This window comes from Chlamydotis macqueenii, chromosome 18, assembly GCF_036417535.1.
Source record: "Chlamydotis macqueenii isolate bChlMac1 chromosome 18, bChlMac1.mat, whole genome shotgun sequence".
NCBI classification, from domain to species: domain Eukaryota; kingdom Metazoa; phylum Chordata; class Aves; order Otidiformes; family Otididae; genus Chlamydotis; species Chlamydotis macqueenii.
In genome coordinates, this window is record NC_141573.1 from 1,413,363 (window position 1) to 1,429,217 (window position 15,855).

At 53.8% G+C, this 15,855-nt stretch overlaps 1 protein-coding gene across 1 annotated transcript in view; it reads right to left on the reverse strand.

Moving 5' to 3' along the window:
- NPLOC4 (NPL4 homolog, ubiquitin recognition factor) overlaps positions 1 to 15,855 on the reverse strand; it is a 28,459-nt gene that overhangs the window by 1,592 nt on the left and 11,012 nt on the right. The window contains exons 9-15 of the mRNA XM_086762200.1: positions 14,495 to 14,581; positions 12,881 to 12,952; positions 12,058 to 12,184; positions 9,893 to 10,053; positions 2,980 to 3,051; positions 1,178 to 1,273; positions 37 to 153 (exon numbers count right to left, since the gene is read on the reverse strand). Of these exons, the coding sequence (XP_086618326.1) occupies positions 37 to 153; positions 1,178 to 1,273; positions 2,980 to 3,051; positions 9,893 to 10,053; positions 12,058 to 12,184; positions 12,881 to 12,952; positions 14,495 to 14,581 (732 nt within the window). The remainder of the gene's footprint in view (positions 1 to 36; positions 154 to 1,177; positions 1,274 to 2,979; positions 3,052 to 9,892; positions 10,054 to 12,057; positions 12,185 to 12,880; positions 12,953 to 14,494; positions 14,582 to 15,855) is intronic.

Below are 15,855 nucleotides of genomic sequence, written 5' to 3' on the forward strand. Positions count from 1 at the left end.
CGACGCTGACACGGCTCTTTCCTCCCTGTTACGTACCCGCAGAGGCATGACCTCGTTCGTGACCAGGAAGAGGAGCAGATGGAAGTCGGAAATGATGTCTAGGAAAACGGAGGAAGTATTTTGGGACAGGTACGTGGCCAAGCTGTGGAAGTCCTACAGAGAGGGGGAAGTAAAAAAGAGAAGTCACATCCCCCCACGTGATACCTTTGCTTTCCTATTCAGACCCGCTCACAGACGCTGTAACATTCCTGTCTCTTTTGGGCATCGGCTGCAACGTGCAGACACCCTCCTGCAATCGGATCCCAGGCTGGCTGGCCGAGTTCAGCTCTCAGCTTCCAGAGGACAGGATCTCCGGGCCCACGCTGCCTCGCCTGTCTGAGCGCCTCAGCAGCCCCAGTGCACACAGAGCAGAGCCCAGACCCGGGAGATGCTGAGCAGAGGCCAGTCAGCTCAGCTCAGAGCCCGATCCCTAAGGAAAAGAGGCAGACGAGGACAAAGCAGCCCCTTCTTCCCCAAATCCCTCATTTTCTCCGCTCCTGAACCCAGGGCATCCTCAGAAACAAGAACCAAAGCTGTCATTGAACAGCCGACCTCTCCCGCTCTGCCGACAACGGGCAGCGACCCTTCTCTTGTTATGACTTTCGGAGGAAGCCTTTGACATCTTTGGCACGGCCTCCGTAGAGAAACAAGCCGTTGCTGCTTTAAAGCAACTCGAGACTTCCGCGCACTGGCAAACGCAGCGAGTGCCTCGAGCCGCCCGGCAGCTGCCTCTGCTCAACGCTGTGGGCCTCTTCCAGCAACCGGCCTCTGCGTTTTAAAAAGGAAGGGAAGCCAGCACTCTGAGAGCTGGAGGAACAGACCCACGTCCCGCTCCTGTCCACAGGGAGACGCGGGTCCCGTGTTGTCAGCGTGGCGCCGGAGCCCCCCCGACCCCTTTGGTGCTGTCTGGGAGGCGCCAGCGCTGGCACAGAGCGAGGAGCCCGGCTCCCTGTCACTGAGCGAGGCGCCCAGCCGGCTGATCGGCATGCAGACGCTGCTCCGCGCAGGAAGGCGTTTGGCAAGCACGGGGCTGAAGCGCGAAGGGGTGATTTAAGGGCACGACTGCAGCCAACCCTTTGCAAGGGAGACAGACAACCTCTCTGCACGAAACACAGCTTTGCTATAAACCGCTCCTTACCTGAGTTTCTCCCAGCACATCACGGTTCTCGATGGGAAACGGGTTTTGAGAAATAGAAAAAGTGTAGACTGGATCCTTGGGGAAAGTTGTAGTAATCTAAAAATGCAAGAAAGGACGATCAGCGCGCTGACGGCAGGAGAGGCGAGGGGCACACGGGAAGCAAGGCTCCCTGTCGCCGAGAGCAGCCACGGCTGCACGTCAGAGCTCAGCCAGGAAGACAGCGAGGCAATGACAGCAGGGATCTCCTGAAGGCTTGTAACATTCCAAGCGATATTCCAATCAGCACGCCCCTTAGCTCCTGGCAATTGTTTCTAACGAAGCTGGCGGCAGACGTACCGAGCTCGCTCCTGCCAAGAGCGCAGCACGACGCCGCGGAGAGCATCCCTCTCTGCAACGGCCAGCAGCGCCCATGCCGGGCACCAAGGCTGTCAGCCTAACACCAAGGGGTGACAGGGGGAGTGCGGCCCCCACGCCTGGCCGTGGGGCAGCCAGGGGACCGTGCTGCTCCGTTCGGGGCCGGAACAGGTGCAATTCAGAGTCACCGTGCCCTGGGTGTGCTAACCCTGCCTCCTCCCTGCCCCCTCTGCCAAAGGGACGGGGAACGGGGTCACACAACGTTGCTCCCACATTACTGAGCTCACCAGGAGCATTTGGGCCAGCTTCTGACGTTTAAACTAGTCCTCATTTTGGAAGTTTTAAAGCTTTGGTGCCAGTTTGTGCCTGCTGGGCCCTGTCGGCGAGGCCCTTTGTAAGCAGAGATGCAGACCTACCTGCCAGGACAGTCTTAACTGGAATAAAGCCTTTTTTTTTTTTTTTTTTTTTTTAAGAGACAAAAACCAACGTTTCAGAAATGCAGCTTTCCAGGCTGCTCCTAAACGCATGTTCCATCAATCTGTTTTCGCCACAGTTACGCCCCAGGTAGCCCGGAAACAGATGCCTTTGCTCCTGGAGTAATAAACACGCTCTGGAGCTGCCAGCCGGCACAGGGCGTCCGAGGGCCCCGCACAACGGGCCCGTTGTTCCAGCCACGGCGTTCTCCGTGCGAGTCACGCGTTGCAGAGCTGCTCTGATAAGCGACGCGCACAGCAGGTAGGAAACAGGGAAGAAGGACGAGGCAGCGGGACTGCCAGCGTCCCTGCGCCCACAGGACACTGCCCGTGCCAGGGCTAGCTGGACCAGACCAGCTGCTCCGGGGGGATTTAATCGTTACTGGCACCACCTCTAACTCCCGCGATATCATCTGTCATCCAAATTATTTGCTTTCCTGCCTTCCACACCGTCACAGTTTCCTTCCAAGCCAAAGGGCAGAGCCGTGCCCCAGTGCCTGGCAGCGCTCGCTCCAAGCTGCGCTGCGGCAGGGACTCCCTCCCCCTAGAAAAAGCATCTCTGTGCAACCAACCTGCTCTGCTGACTCACTGAAAGGGGCTGGATCCCTCACTGCTGCTAAGAGACAGACAACTGGAGCTCTCTAATCAGCTCCCCGTGCGGTAGTGCCCAGCACCCGTACCCGCGGGGCTGGCCGCGGCCCCGCTGCGTGGCTGCGTGCCAGTTCGGAGCCGGGATAAGACCCCGGGCAGCGTGCGGGGGTGTGTTCCCTGGCAGCACACCGATCCCGCGGAGCACTGCGGTTACCCCAGAGCGCAGCCTCTGTGCTGGGAACGCCCGGCAGCAGAGGGGAAACAAGAAAGAAAGAAATTCTGTCCCATGAATCACCCCCAGCGCGGATTTTAGAGGTGGGTTAAGAACTTCACCCTGCCCCGACCATCTCCTGCTGCAAGCAAACGAGCGCACCGAATACTTACATCTATGATTAGGTACTCAACCGGGAGCGGGCGAGCCAGCTGGGTGATCTCGTTGCCAAACTTGTCTATGTCCTGAAAGAAGAGAAGTCGTATTATTCCTCAGCGCGGAAGCAGCGTGAAGCCTAAGGGATCCTGCCCCGGAGACACCCGCGCAGGAGCCCAGGAACCCTCAGCTCTGGCAGATCGCTGTGGGGGCAGAGAAGAACCTGCTCCTCCGCGGCTGGGTGCTGCAGCGCTGCGCGATTCCCTGCAGCTCTAGAGATCTCCGTAACTCCATACGCCCTCTGCTTCCCCGCGAGCCACGGGGGCGTGCACTCACAAATCACCTCGGTCTCGTTTGCCTCGGCCATCGCCACCCGAGGGGTGCCTGGCGTTACCCAAGACGTGTAAGTGCCATTTCAGGAGCAGAGCTGTCTCCGGAGGGAGGGACAGCGCCACATCTGCTTTCTCAGCCAAGGCAAACCAGACTTTCTGCAAAACCGGCCGCGAGCCTCTCATCCAGCTCCCGCTTGGGAATTGGAAGTCCAGGCACTTTCTCATACACAGACCTGAAGAGCCAGCATATCGCAACGCGTAAACTTGTTTTGCTTTGCCAGACGAATTGAACACAAAGTTTAATTATGGAGAAAAACGGCCAGCATATGTTCATTAATCATAAGATGACAATTAGACGTGATTTATGTCAAACATGCCGAGTTCAAACACGGCTTCAGAAATAAATTCATGAGAACTGACACTTTTCATTAAAGATTCTGTAAGAGGGGGTTGTATTTTCTACCTAAATCATCACTTAACATGTTATAAATCATTCATGGAGCCCCGTATAAATCACACGCCCATAATTTCCAATCAGGGGCCTTACATTAACGTTTACATTTACTGAGCTCTCTGAAGTCCCAGTGGCTGGGGGCAGACCCAGAGCCGCCGCACGCCGGCGAAGCCGTCACCGTGACACGCCGGTGGCTTCGGGGGAGCTCGGCGAGAGGCCGCGACCCCCACGGGGCTCTGCGCGGCGTTCCTCGGGCTGAGCCAGCGAGCGCCGTGCGTCGGGACGAGCTGTCAGCCCACGGCTGACGCCCTCCTCTCCCGGGCCGTGTTTTCTCCCGGCGTACACCACTGCCCCGCTATCAGCGGTTCCCGGTTACGCTAGTATTTACACAGCGCAAATATGTGGCGTGGCAGCCAGCACCCCGCTCTCACGCTCTGCGCTCTCGCTGCACCCAGACGGGCATCGCCCGAGCAGGCTCCGGCACGCCACTCCCCTCGGGCGGCAGCCCCCCTTCGCGAGCCCCCTCCTCAAGCATCCTCTGTCCCTAGGAACCGTTCCCTTTGTAAAAAAATCCACCTTCCAGTCTTTGAAGCTCCTTTTAAAAGCAATTCCGATAAGGATCTTTTCTCCTTGAACATGACAGGTTGTTGGCCCTGTGGTTATTCCAGCAACAAGGCCGGTGGCTCGCGGCCTCAGATCTCCCCAGCTCTGACAGGCGCAGGAGGAGACGCGGAGCCTTTTCAGGGAGATCACAGGACCTGAGAGCTAACCTGCTTCTAGATCTCGGCGATACCGCAGGAGTCAGGAATCAAATCCAATCAGAGCAAATCAGCTTCCCAAACACAATCCTGCCCCTGCAAGAAAGAACCTGCAACAACTCACACGTAATTAGCCCATCTGGAATTCATTTTCAAATCTAATTAAGTTCTAATATGCAGAAACATTTTTCCAGCACCTGTTCGCTTTAATCTCCGCCTCTGGGGATTTCCACGTTAAATGCCTTCTTTTTAATGTCACGCTGCCGAGGCCTTCAAGACACGCACGGGACTGTTCCTACCAAACCGGAGCCTCGCTCCCCCCCGCATCGAGGACATGTCCAGACCCTGCCCCCCCTCAGAGAGAAAAGCCCCCCTGCCAGTGCCGGCACTCTCCTGCAACCCCCACGCACCATTTTATTAGGCAATTACGTTTAAAAGGCCTTAACGAATGTCAAGCTGGGAGAATTGCTGGGAGACAGACATCTCCATCCCGAACCGGGCAGCTGCGGGGGCCCCAGCAGCGCCTCTCGGCGCGTTACTGCCGCAGCCCCGGAGACCCCCGCAGCCACGAACGCCCACGCGCTGCATGCAGCGGCGACCGCTCCAAAGAGAGGCCAGGAAGGGGTTAACGAAGGCGCAACTATTTGGCTCCTGGACGAAAATCAAGCAGCAAGGCCTGGAGGATTTGGACAGTGAATCATCTGGAAGGCAGGAGCAAAGTGGAGGTGGCACTGGGCGCTGTGATTCGAGCCCTCCCAACCACCGTTCGGAGCCAGAACCTGCAAACGGATGAGGTGGAACAGGGAAAAGGACGGGTGTGTCCGCAGGGAGCGCGGCCGGCCCTGCCGCACAGCTCTGCGGCACTGCAGGACGGCTGCAGCTGGGAAGGCTTCGGGATTTCCGAGACTGGGTGAGGGGAGCAGCCAAGCAAGGAGCCCGGGCAGCCGTCGGCCAGGAGGGAGGCTCCAGCTCCGTGCCCCAGTTCTGGACAGCCGTTAGCGTCCCATGCCATTAGTCCTTCCCGTGGGGTCACTCTGCCAAAGGTACCGCGGAGCTGAGCGGCTGTCTGTCCGTTCTGTCCGTTAATAAAAGCCAGCCTCGCTCTTCCCTGCGCCGATTTCCACGAGCTCTACTGGGCAGTCCTGCCCCCTCGCACAGACAGAGCAGCTGACGCTCAGAAATTGAGCGACTTTTCTAAGAGCAAGCGATAGGTCAGTGAGAGTTGAACCCTTCTCAGGAGACTCCTCGTGAGCTAATCACGCATCCTCCTCCCCAGAGCAGCCGGGACATTTAAGGCTAAGAAGGCTTTTCCAGTCCAACACGAACTGTTGGTAGGAGGCCAGCCAGGGGAAGTGAAAACTCCCCGCAGAACTCTCCGCGCAGCCTGGCTGTCGTGTTTTCCCTTGGAAGAGTATTTCAAAGCGGAAGCAACGCGTGCCACGCTGGGGACAGCCTGGCTCAGAGGTCCCGTTCGGCTCTAATCAAAGCAGACGGCAGCCCAGGCCCCTGCACCGCCGCAGCACAACGCGCACGCAGGGCTCTGCGAGGGCAGAGGGCTCTTTCACAACACCGCCATTGTGAAGGGCTTTCGTCTTGCACCATCCCAAAGAAACTCCGGGGGAATATTAAGGCAGCTGTAAAACGCAATTCATTGCAAGGACGACGTCTTCGTGTTTGCACTGAGCTGAGGCAAATACCTGCGATAAGAGACAAAGCCAGCCAGCCCCAGAATCCCATTATTCGTATTTCAAAGGGTCTGTAAAACCCAGCAATCTCTTTCCCCCATTCGGTGGGGGGTTGAGATGCCCATGAAGCTAACAGCGGAGCAGAGGACCACAGGGCTGCGGGGAGCAGCAAGGCAACGCTGCAGCACCGCAGCCACGAGCTCGGCAGGCTGCAGAGAGCCGGCGGGCAGCAGGCACGGGGTGCGGGCAGCCCCACGGGAGGGATCGCACCCGCTGGGGCACTGAGCACCAGCTGCAAGCAGCTTCAGCTCTGAATAAGCAGCCCACGGTGTGGAAGGTGCATTCTTAGTGGAGGAGGCTTCCTGAGGGCAGCAGATAGGGAACACAAAATGCCCACGTGCAATGTCCTCACCCAGCTGAGAAACAGGGTGAAGCGGCCACTGCAACGCTGTCGTCTTCACGCACACAGAGAGCGATTACCCCGGCTTGCGCGTCTGTGTCTTGACAAGAGCGACGCCTTCCTGAGTTTCGTTGCACTGAACTCGCCAAGAAGCGCATGCTGGTTGTGCAACATTCGAGTTGGAAACAGCGCTGTGCTGTGATGCTTCGCAGACGACCCGGGAGGCCAAGGGGGATGTTTTGTTCCTTCTGGCTAATCTTACCTGGAGAGGCATCTCAGCAAAGTGACTCGTACTCACGGTCCCCAAAGCCCTTGACTTTCACGCTAGAGCAGAAGTCCAGCCTTCAAAAGCCAGGAAAGCAACGGCCGCGTGTCGAAAGCGCGCACTGCCAATTCCACCGGGGTGGTTCCTCTAAGCAGCAGGGCTAGTGGCCAACATAAAGAGAATGGTAAAGAAATACCGAAATCACACGGCTCAGGAAAAACGCCTCGCCTCCCGAGGCAGGACAACGCCGGTGCCACCAGTTTTCCTACTCCCATGGAAGAAAAGCCCATCTGCGGTAGCACACCATTGAGGTGAGTCACGTTCAGGCAGGAACAGCTGCAGCCCCAGCGGACGCGGTAGCCTCCGCTCCCACTCCACAAACACCAAACGTGGTGCAAAGCGTGGAAAAACAGCTCGCTGACCAAAGACAGCCGCTCCTTTTCCCAGGCACCTCTTCGCCCGCGCACTGAAGTCCCCAAAGCCGCGGCTGTCCTGTCTGCGGCGCGGGTCCTCGTACCTTCCCTGTGCCTGCAGCATTACCTTACACTGCGCTATCGGTGGGAACAGCGGCACCCTTCCCTCTCTGCAAAGGCGAAGCTGAATCTGCTGCATCGCCCTGCTGCAGACAGATACGAGGGTTCAAAAGATTTCGCCTCACATCTGGATGCACAGTTGTTCTATAAATACACCCATGCCGCACAGACATTGGCCTTCTGGTTCCCATCCAATTAGAATAAATTTGTATAGCTCCTTTCATCCTAAAGGGCTTTTCAAATGAGTATTTGCATGCTACACAGAAATATGCATATGGGCTTCCCTCTCACCAGCGATCGCTTCTCAGTCCGGGACAAAGCGCAGCAAGACTCAGAAGCGCAGCTTTCTGCCCAAAGCCAGCCGGGGGACGGCACAGAGGGGAACCCCCACATCCAGGACTGGGGACAAAGCTGCTCAGCTCCTGCGGTTTCAGCAGAGAAAGGGGGAGCGGGGCGCTGCACCTCTGCCGCGAGGCCAAGCCCTGGACCCCGGCTCCTCGCTGCATTTAACCAACGCTTTGACACCGTTGTTGTCACCAGCCCAGTAACCATGAGGTAGTGTCTCTGACCTCAAGCCTCACACATTTAACGAGACCCTAAAGGTTTGCAAAGCCAGGAGTGACTAAGGTTTCCATTGATTTAAGAACATTCCAAAAAAATTAAGAGATCCTACAGCCAAACACGTTTAAGGTTGAAGGACAATTACACCCGCCAGAGGAGTCCTCAAGCCTTCCTTGAGCACATCATGAAAAAGGCAATTATGGATAGAAGTTATAAAACATATGAAATGAGCTGCAGCCCGCCCCAGTGAATCAGTGGTTCATGGAAATTTCCACAGGAGGCTGGAGCCATCAGTTAGCATTTTGTTTATCTCCCTGCTTCAGATTACGAATGGGAGTGAAGACCTTACGGGAACACCCACCGGCTTCCTGCCGCTCCGAACACCCCGGGTGGCCCACATGTGGGACACAGACCTGCGGGACCTCCTGCAAGGCTGCACCCTGACTGTGGCACGGCGCGGGCTCCTCCAGAGCGGGACCGCAGCACGCCAGGAGATGATCTCATCTTTGCATTCAGGGCCAACCCTTGCACAATCGAGCTCTGCTGTATCTAAATCGGACCTGGCTTATCAGCTCCCGAGAGCAAGCTGTCGGCGCGCTGAGGAAAAAGGCACGGGTTCCATCCACCTTTCTGCTCAAGCACTGAATTTACCAAGAGGTGTTCCTCATTTTCAGGTGGTGTCAGGACAAGCCAGCAGTTCCGCATTAGGGGATGGAGTGGGGAAGGCAGTCTCATTCACTCAGGCAGCACTTCCCAGTTCGGGGCACGCCAGAGCATTTTGACCAGCGCCGGTTCTGCGCTGGTGCACAGCGCGCTCACTGCAGTTGTCCCGAAGGAAGGCAGCTTTGCTTACCCTACGCTCAACGGGCAGCTTTAATAGAGGCAGCACGAGCGCTGCAGGCTGAGTGGGCTGTGAACAGCAGACACAGACAAGAATGAGATAACTAACTTGGGTGATGGACGGCTAATTAGTTGGCAAGCAGTGCCATTAATTAATTCCTCTGTCCTTGCTCACAGGGCACCAACACACACAGGTTTGAGAATCAGTGCTATTAGCCTCCGCAGAGATCCCGTCCCCACGTTTCTCAGTCGGCCCTGCAGATACAGGGGGGCTGAAGATCTGCCGAAACAACCGTCAGGGGAACGATGACGGCCCATCCATCGCTAACAAACTGCACCCAAAACCGCAGCTGACAGGTTACCAGCAGTGCTCTCGCACGACACTTCAAGTACTTGGGGTCCGCTCTGGATGCACGTATCCCCTGCTGCTCCTCAGGACCAGTTTTTGGAGTTTACTGCCTGACCCAAGAACAGGACAAGGACTGGGGACAAGAGAGGAAAGCCGGGGCGCACCCTGGTCCTGCCCTTGCTCTGAAAGCCTTCACACCTTCTTTTTGTTGTGGAGAAGCATGCACAGGGCTGTCTCGCTTCTTGCTGCGTGAACTACACTCTCTTTTGGTGCATCTGCTGCCCAGTTGGTGCCTGCAAGCGTGTCACACGCGAGCGAATCCCTGGCACCGCACAAGGAACCCACTGCTTCCACCGCCCCGTTTGTGCTAGCACGCATCGTATGGCTGTGCGGCGGAGGAAGCTCAACTCAGCTGGCGATTAAAATCAACAGAGAAGCACGGCAAACACTGCCTACAAATATGAAAGAGGAGGTGAATTCAGAGCACTTGCTACGGGCTCTCAGCGGATCACTGCAGACCTCATTTAGAAGCTGGATAGCCAATGGCTACCGCTGCACTGGAAACCATAACAGCACGTTTACGAGGGGGAAATGGAGCTTATGCAATTACTTAGCAGACATGTGGTGAAGGGTTACTACCGAAAATAGTTCAGACCTCAAAGACATCCTTTCCTGAGCGGGCTATACCGATTTCCAGACACGCGGCAGAGCCGTTTTTGCAGCTCCCCGTCCCTGCAGGCACGCAGCCCTTACCTTATAGAACACATCAGGCACGTACTGCTCGCTGCTGGACTCCTTGGCATAGCCCAGCTCCGGCGCGTCGCGGCAGGGCAGCAAGCACTCGTCCCGAACCAGCGCCATGCACTGATTCGAGACCTGGTACCCCTCAAAGTGGACCTGGTTGTCGGGACCACCTGGAAGAGAGAAGGCTGGTTAAAAATCCTGCAGGAGAGCGATCTGCTTAGCGTAACCCAGAGAGGCACGACTCTAAGAGTAACATTAAACGCGACAGCCTTGTTAATAGTGAAAAGTGGGAGAAGAAAACACTGGAGCTGCTGCATGGGAAGCACTTCCAGGCAAGAATCCCCTCCGAGCGCTACATTTCTTCAGCATCACACATTTTCACAGCTCCCTAACAGGACAGACACCCGGAGCGACGGCAGGAGCGCTTTGCCAGCGGCTTAAAGAAGGCAAAGCTCCCCTTTCGGAAGGCTCCTCAGCATCACCCTCCCACTACCCTGCAGGTATCTTCTCTCTTTCAAACCAAAAACCAGGCACACACACAGCTCCTGTGAGCCTGTTTCATTTCCAAGGAACCACGAGCTGCGGATTCGGGGCTGGTCACCTAGTAATGTCAGGCATAAGAAGAAAAAAATGTGTTCTCAGCCTGTAATGGATGGCTTGGTGGAAATCTGACATGGAAACTGGAAATTAAGGCCCTGGCTCACTGATAGATCACATGCTTAGCGCTTTAATTTGGATAATGTAAGCAACATCAGGTCATATGTCATTAGAACACAACTGGAAAGCGGAGATACAGACAGATGGTAGGAAAACGTTACGATTTCCCAACCTAGGAATTCAGGAGGGGATGGGAATTAATCCATGTAGAGGATTTAAAGGCAAAGTTGATGCAAACTGTCCAAATATATTTATACGGCACAAAAGGAAGGAATCAAGTGTTTAAATAGAAACCTGATGGGTTGATTTAACAGAAGAGAATGAAATTATCTGGAACAGAAAAGAGGAAATATTCCTTTTCTACCCTTTGATCTCTAACCTCAATCACTCACTGCTCCAGAACAAACACTGCTAGAAATTAAACATAGCCCAAGACACAAGGAAGGCCTGAACAAAGCTAGCCATCATTTTCTCAGTAAAATACCTTGTTTAAAAAAATAGAAATAAATAAAAAAAAAAAAAGAGTGAGAGATACACATCTATCTTTAATGAAAGATGGATGCGTTTAGCAGTCTGGAATGTACGGGCAGCTGCCTGATTGCACAGGCCTGTCAACCGAAGGAGAGCGTTTTCAGTGGAAAAGGCTCCGGGAACGCTTACAAAACCTGGGCTCAGAGAGGCAATACAATATCACACTTTCAGTTTTCACACTGGATGCTGTTTGGAAGTCAGGCATTTTTTTCATTGTGTTAAACAGACCCAGAGCCCAGTGTATCTGCTCCAGGGAAAATTTTAAATGAAGACATGTGTCATCCCATGGAGAACAGCAGACTGAACTTCTAACACCACAGCTCTCCCAGCACGCGCCAGCATCTCTCCTCACAGCCCGGGCAGCGCAGGCTGTTCCACAGCGCCTCCGAGGCTTGCTGGGAAAATGGCTGAAATCAGAGGTGACAAAGCAAAGCGTTTTGCAGGCTCCTCTGTTTTATTCAGCCAAACAAACATAAAAAAAAAACAAAAACCCACCACGTTTCCATGCACGGAAGAGCACAGCATCCCACGTAAGGGTGTCCCTGACAGCAACACAAGGGAGAGAAATGTCCCTGCTTTATGCCAAGCCAGCCAGAGTAACTTTCAGGATCCAAAATGCCGTGGTTCTGTGCCGCTGCGTTCAGGCGACAGAATTTGGAGCTTAAAGATTCAAAACAGAAAAGCGACCAACAGTTACAGCCCTGGCTGCAGGCAAAAATGCTTTCTGGATCAGAGAGGTGGATGCTCCCGGCCTGAGCCTCAATTAAGCTTCCTGCAGGGGACAGGGTAAATAATTGTAGAGAAGACAGCACAAAGAATGAAAAAGTATTTTACTTGATAGAGCAAGGCAAACCCCTCGTTAAATAGGACAGATGGGGACCAGGACGTCTGACGACTTCTGGCAGAGCTGCATACTCTTCTTCTATTAACAAGAGAGAATTCACGTGCAACCAAGAGAGCCGGGGCAAGCCGAGGCCAGTTTATACCTGTAGCCACAACTGTGACAAACTTGGATCCAAAATGACCATCTGGAGAAAGGCGACAGATGTTGGGCTGCTGGTTCTGAAAGTTTCCAGCTGTGATGCACTCTTCTGCACTTAGATAATACGTGTCCTGAGGGAAGAGCAGAAACGTCAATAAAAAGGACAACGTGATGTAGCCTAGACCTATTTCCCTGGTCTGCAGCCAAAGAAAACTACCAACACCCTAGTGAAACGTGCTTTCGTAGAAAGTTGCTGCAGAGACTGGGAAAAGAATGCAACAGGTCAGCTCTCCAGCCCTGGGCCCGGCTCTCGCCAGAAGGACTGCCCCACTTCTAGTTCCACCCACCTTTACACACCTTCTTTTTTTTTTTAAAAACGAGTTTCGTTTTCCAAATAGGGAAATCATTAATCCTAGAGTTACAGGAACGGAGAAGGTCAAACTTTGAGCCACGTATATCTCACAGAGCCCAGCCCCTAAGAACATCCTCTGAGTCACTTCTGCTCACCGAATTTGCACCTCACACCACTCCCTTCCCTCCACTCCACTGAATTCCCTTAAACTGTCAGCACCATTTTCTCAAAGCAGAGTGAAGGGCTGCAGGCAGCTTTGCATGCCACCCAAACAGCTTCGAACCCCTAACAGTGCTCTTCCAGCTCAAGCTCCTTTTCCTTCAGAAGCTTCTGAAAAACCCCATTTCACAGGAATTCCAGTCCCAGCGTCACCTCCGGCCCTGCGCTGCCCCGGCTCAGCACTGCGCTTGGCAGAGCCAGCGACCACACAAGCCCTGGGTACCAGCAGCTGTAATGAGCTGCACTTGACTCTCACCTTGTTTCTGCTGTATCGAACAGTCCCTTTCCGTGTGTCCTCAGAGACCAGATCAGTAAATATCCAGCCAACCTATAAAGAAGTGTTATGGAGAAAGTTGCTTTAAGGAAAAAAAAAAAAAAAAAAAAAATCCAGAAGAGAGCTTATACATTTTCTCCTAGCAGGACAAGATGTTCTTGGCTTCTCGCGCAGCCCTGCTGTATGCTGCCTGAAGGAAATGGCTCTCCCAGCTGCGCCGGGCTCATTTGAATCCCATTTCCAGGAGCAGCATGCCAGCTGGCCGGCCAGGGGCACCTGCAGCTTTATGTTTCACTATGGAATATTTTTTCATGGAAAGATCTGGAGGCTGCAAGAGGCCTCTCAGCCGCTACCTCCTCCCACCCACAGCAAAAAGCATTTCCTATTGAGCATTCAGCGCAAAGCGGCACCGGGAGCGCCAGCAGATGACAAAGCAGCTCACATGATCTCATTCTGAAGCTCGCAGCCACTAGTCAAGATAAAGCTCATATGTTCCCACTGGAGTGTGATTCATTCCAAATCGGAGTCTGCTCTGATCCAAAAAAACACATTCCTGCTTTCTGCGTTGTTTGCACATATGAGTATAGATGTGTACACACACACCGCTGCGCGAACCCTTCTGCACACACGTGCTAAAAACAGCTCCCCTGACCAGCTCCCACAGCGTTAACCCTTCGGAGGAAGGGCCGCTGATTCAGATTCCCAGCAGAGCCCAGACAGACAAAAACCTGCAACCAGCAGCGCGTTACGTGTTAAGTCGTATTGATTAAAAATATCTGATGGGAGAAGCAGAGGAAAGGCACGGAAATAAATAACACGCACAGAAGCTTTGCTTCAGACGCTGGCAAACGGCTAAAGATCTTATCTGCAGAGAACAAAAGCCCTCACCACAGATGTTTATAGTCTACTGTACCGAGCCTTTTCTGAGTTGTGTTTTCTTTAGCAAGTAAAATCTTGTTTGTGTACATCTCATTCCTGGCATTCACACAACACCAAAAGAGTTCCCAAACCGGAAAATATCAGCACAGGTTGGAGAGATGTCAGCAAACCAGTGGATCCCAGTACCCACACGTTCTGATCTGGCAGGCTGCGGGCACGAGGGGAACAGCGGCTCAGCTGCTCGGGGACCTGCACCCCTAAACCAACGTACAGACGAACTCATGTACAAATTAACGGAGGAGAATAAAAACCTCTGCTCCTAGAAGCGGAGCACAGATTCTGACAAAAGGGAGAACAAACTCAGAAGGCAACTCCAGCCACATCTGTGCCAAATTAGCACTCACAGGGAGATGCTACTAGGAACGGCTCCTATCTGAGGAGAAATAAAGGGAAAATCATGTTCCTGCTTCTTTGCTACTCCCTTTGATGTCATTCACCACAGAGGACTGCTGACTTCAGCTGCACAGCCCTGCTAGATGCCTGTGTTCAGGAAAATGCTCTCATTTTGTTTTTCATACCTAAAAGCGTAAGAGCTACTGACACTTAAGCTAGATTTCAGGTATGCCCAAACGGTCTTGAACAACCCCGTGGAGCTGAAGTGCTGCCGACTTTCTTCACTGCCATACAAAGACGCACGAGATCCGACAACATCCTAACCTTTCTCAGCCCAAGCTTTGCAGCGATCTCATCCACAACCTCGGCTTTGGGATCTTCCAGGATCTCCAGGCTGTTTTGTGTACCAATCTGCAGCAAAGAAAAACTTGCTAGTAAGAAGGAAGAGGAAAAAACACGGTACGCTTAGTTATTGTCAGGAGCAGGCAGAGGATGGAAGGCTCCGGGTTTCCCCTTCGGCGTTACCACGGACTGGTTTCACCCCACAGACCTCCTCTCCTCGCACACCCATCCTGTCAGAGCTCCTCAGCTAAGTTTGCAAACTGCATCGGGGTTTATGAATGAACGACTCAGCATTTACAAACAGGCTACGGCTGTTTCCGAGCACTTTGGAAAAGGGAAGATATAATACAATTTTTCCAAAGCTCTCAGTTCCACCTGCCGGTTCTGTACCGCCGTTTCGGTTGTTTGAATCCTCTCGCAGCAGAGAGGCCGAAATGCAGTGAATCCAAGAGCCCACGCCCAGGCCTTCCCCCCACGCTCTGGAAAACACGACTCCATCCGGGCGCGTTTCAGAGGCAAGCTTTCTCGTGTGAGGAGGTGCCGCGCCAAGAAGCACAGAGACTGTTTGCCAGGAGAGCAAAAGCTTCCTTGCTTTTCCCGTGCACAACTAGCGGCGTACGAACTTCCAAGGCTGGGGCTTCACAGCAATACTGAAACAAAGGAGGGCACGGCTCTGTTCGTATTGGAAAGGGAAGAACTCACAAAAGGCTTGCAATTCTGCTCTCACACACACACATTCCCAAAGACCCATTTGTTCTTTCCCCCTGACAGATCTGCTGCATTTTACTCTAGCAACTGTGCAAAAATCATAAAGAGGAAGAAAACACATGACCCACCACGGTATGTTGGTATACATAGGGTCTGCACCGAGAAAAGCGACTTTGATCAGCGGGGAGGAAGCCAGCAGGCAAACTCAGCTTCAAGCTGAGCCTTGTGTTGTGGGCTGAGTGGCTTTTCCATCTCCAGTTTCAGCTCTCTGACACCGAATTCAGCCCCTGGGTTCCCCGGGAGGCCAGGCTCAGCGGTGCTGGGCGCGGTGCTGGGCGGTGCCGTGCACCATCTAGCGGGGACTCCTGGCTGCTCTGAGGCACCGAACACACCCGTGGCCTCTCGATAAGGCAGCAGGCTTCATTTTCATCTAATTAAGCTGCTTAAATTTTCCCAGAGAGCTGGTTAGAAACGGAAGCAAGGGCCGCAACTTTTTTGTCCTAGTATGGAATTTGTTTTCAAGCGGTTCCATACCGTAACCTTGGAAATCCAGTGATCAAGGAAACACAGACAATTAAATCCACTGCTACAAAGTCTCCCTAGCTTTAAATCATCTGAGCGCAGAGCAATGTAAA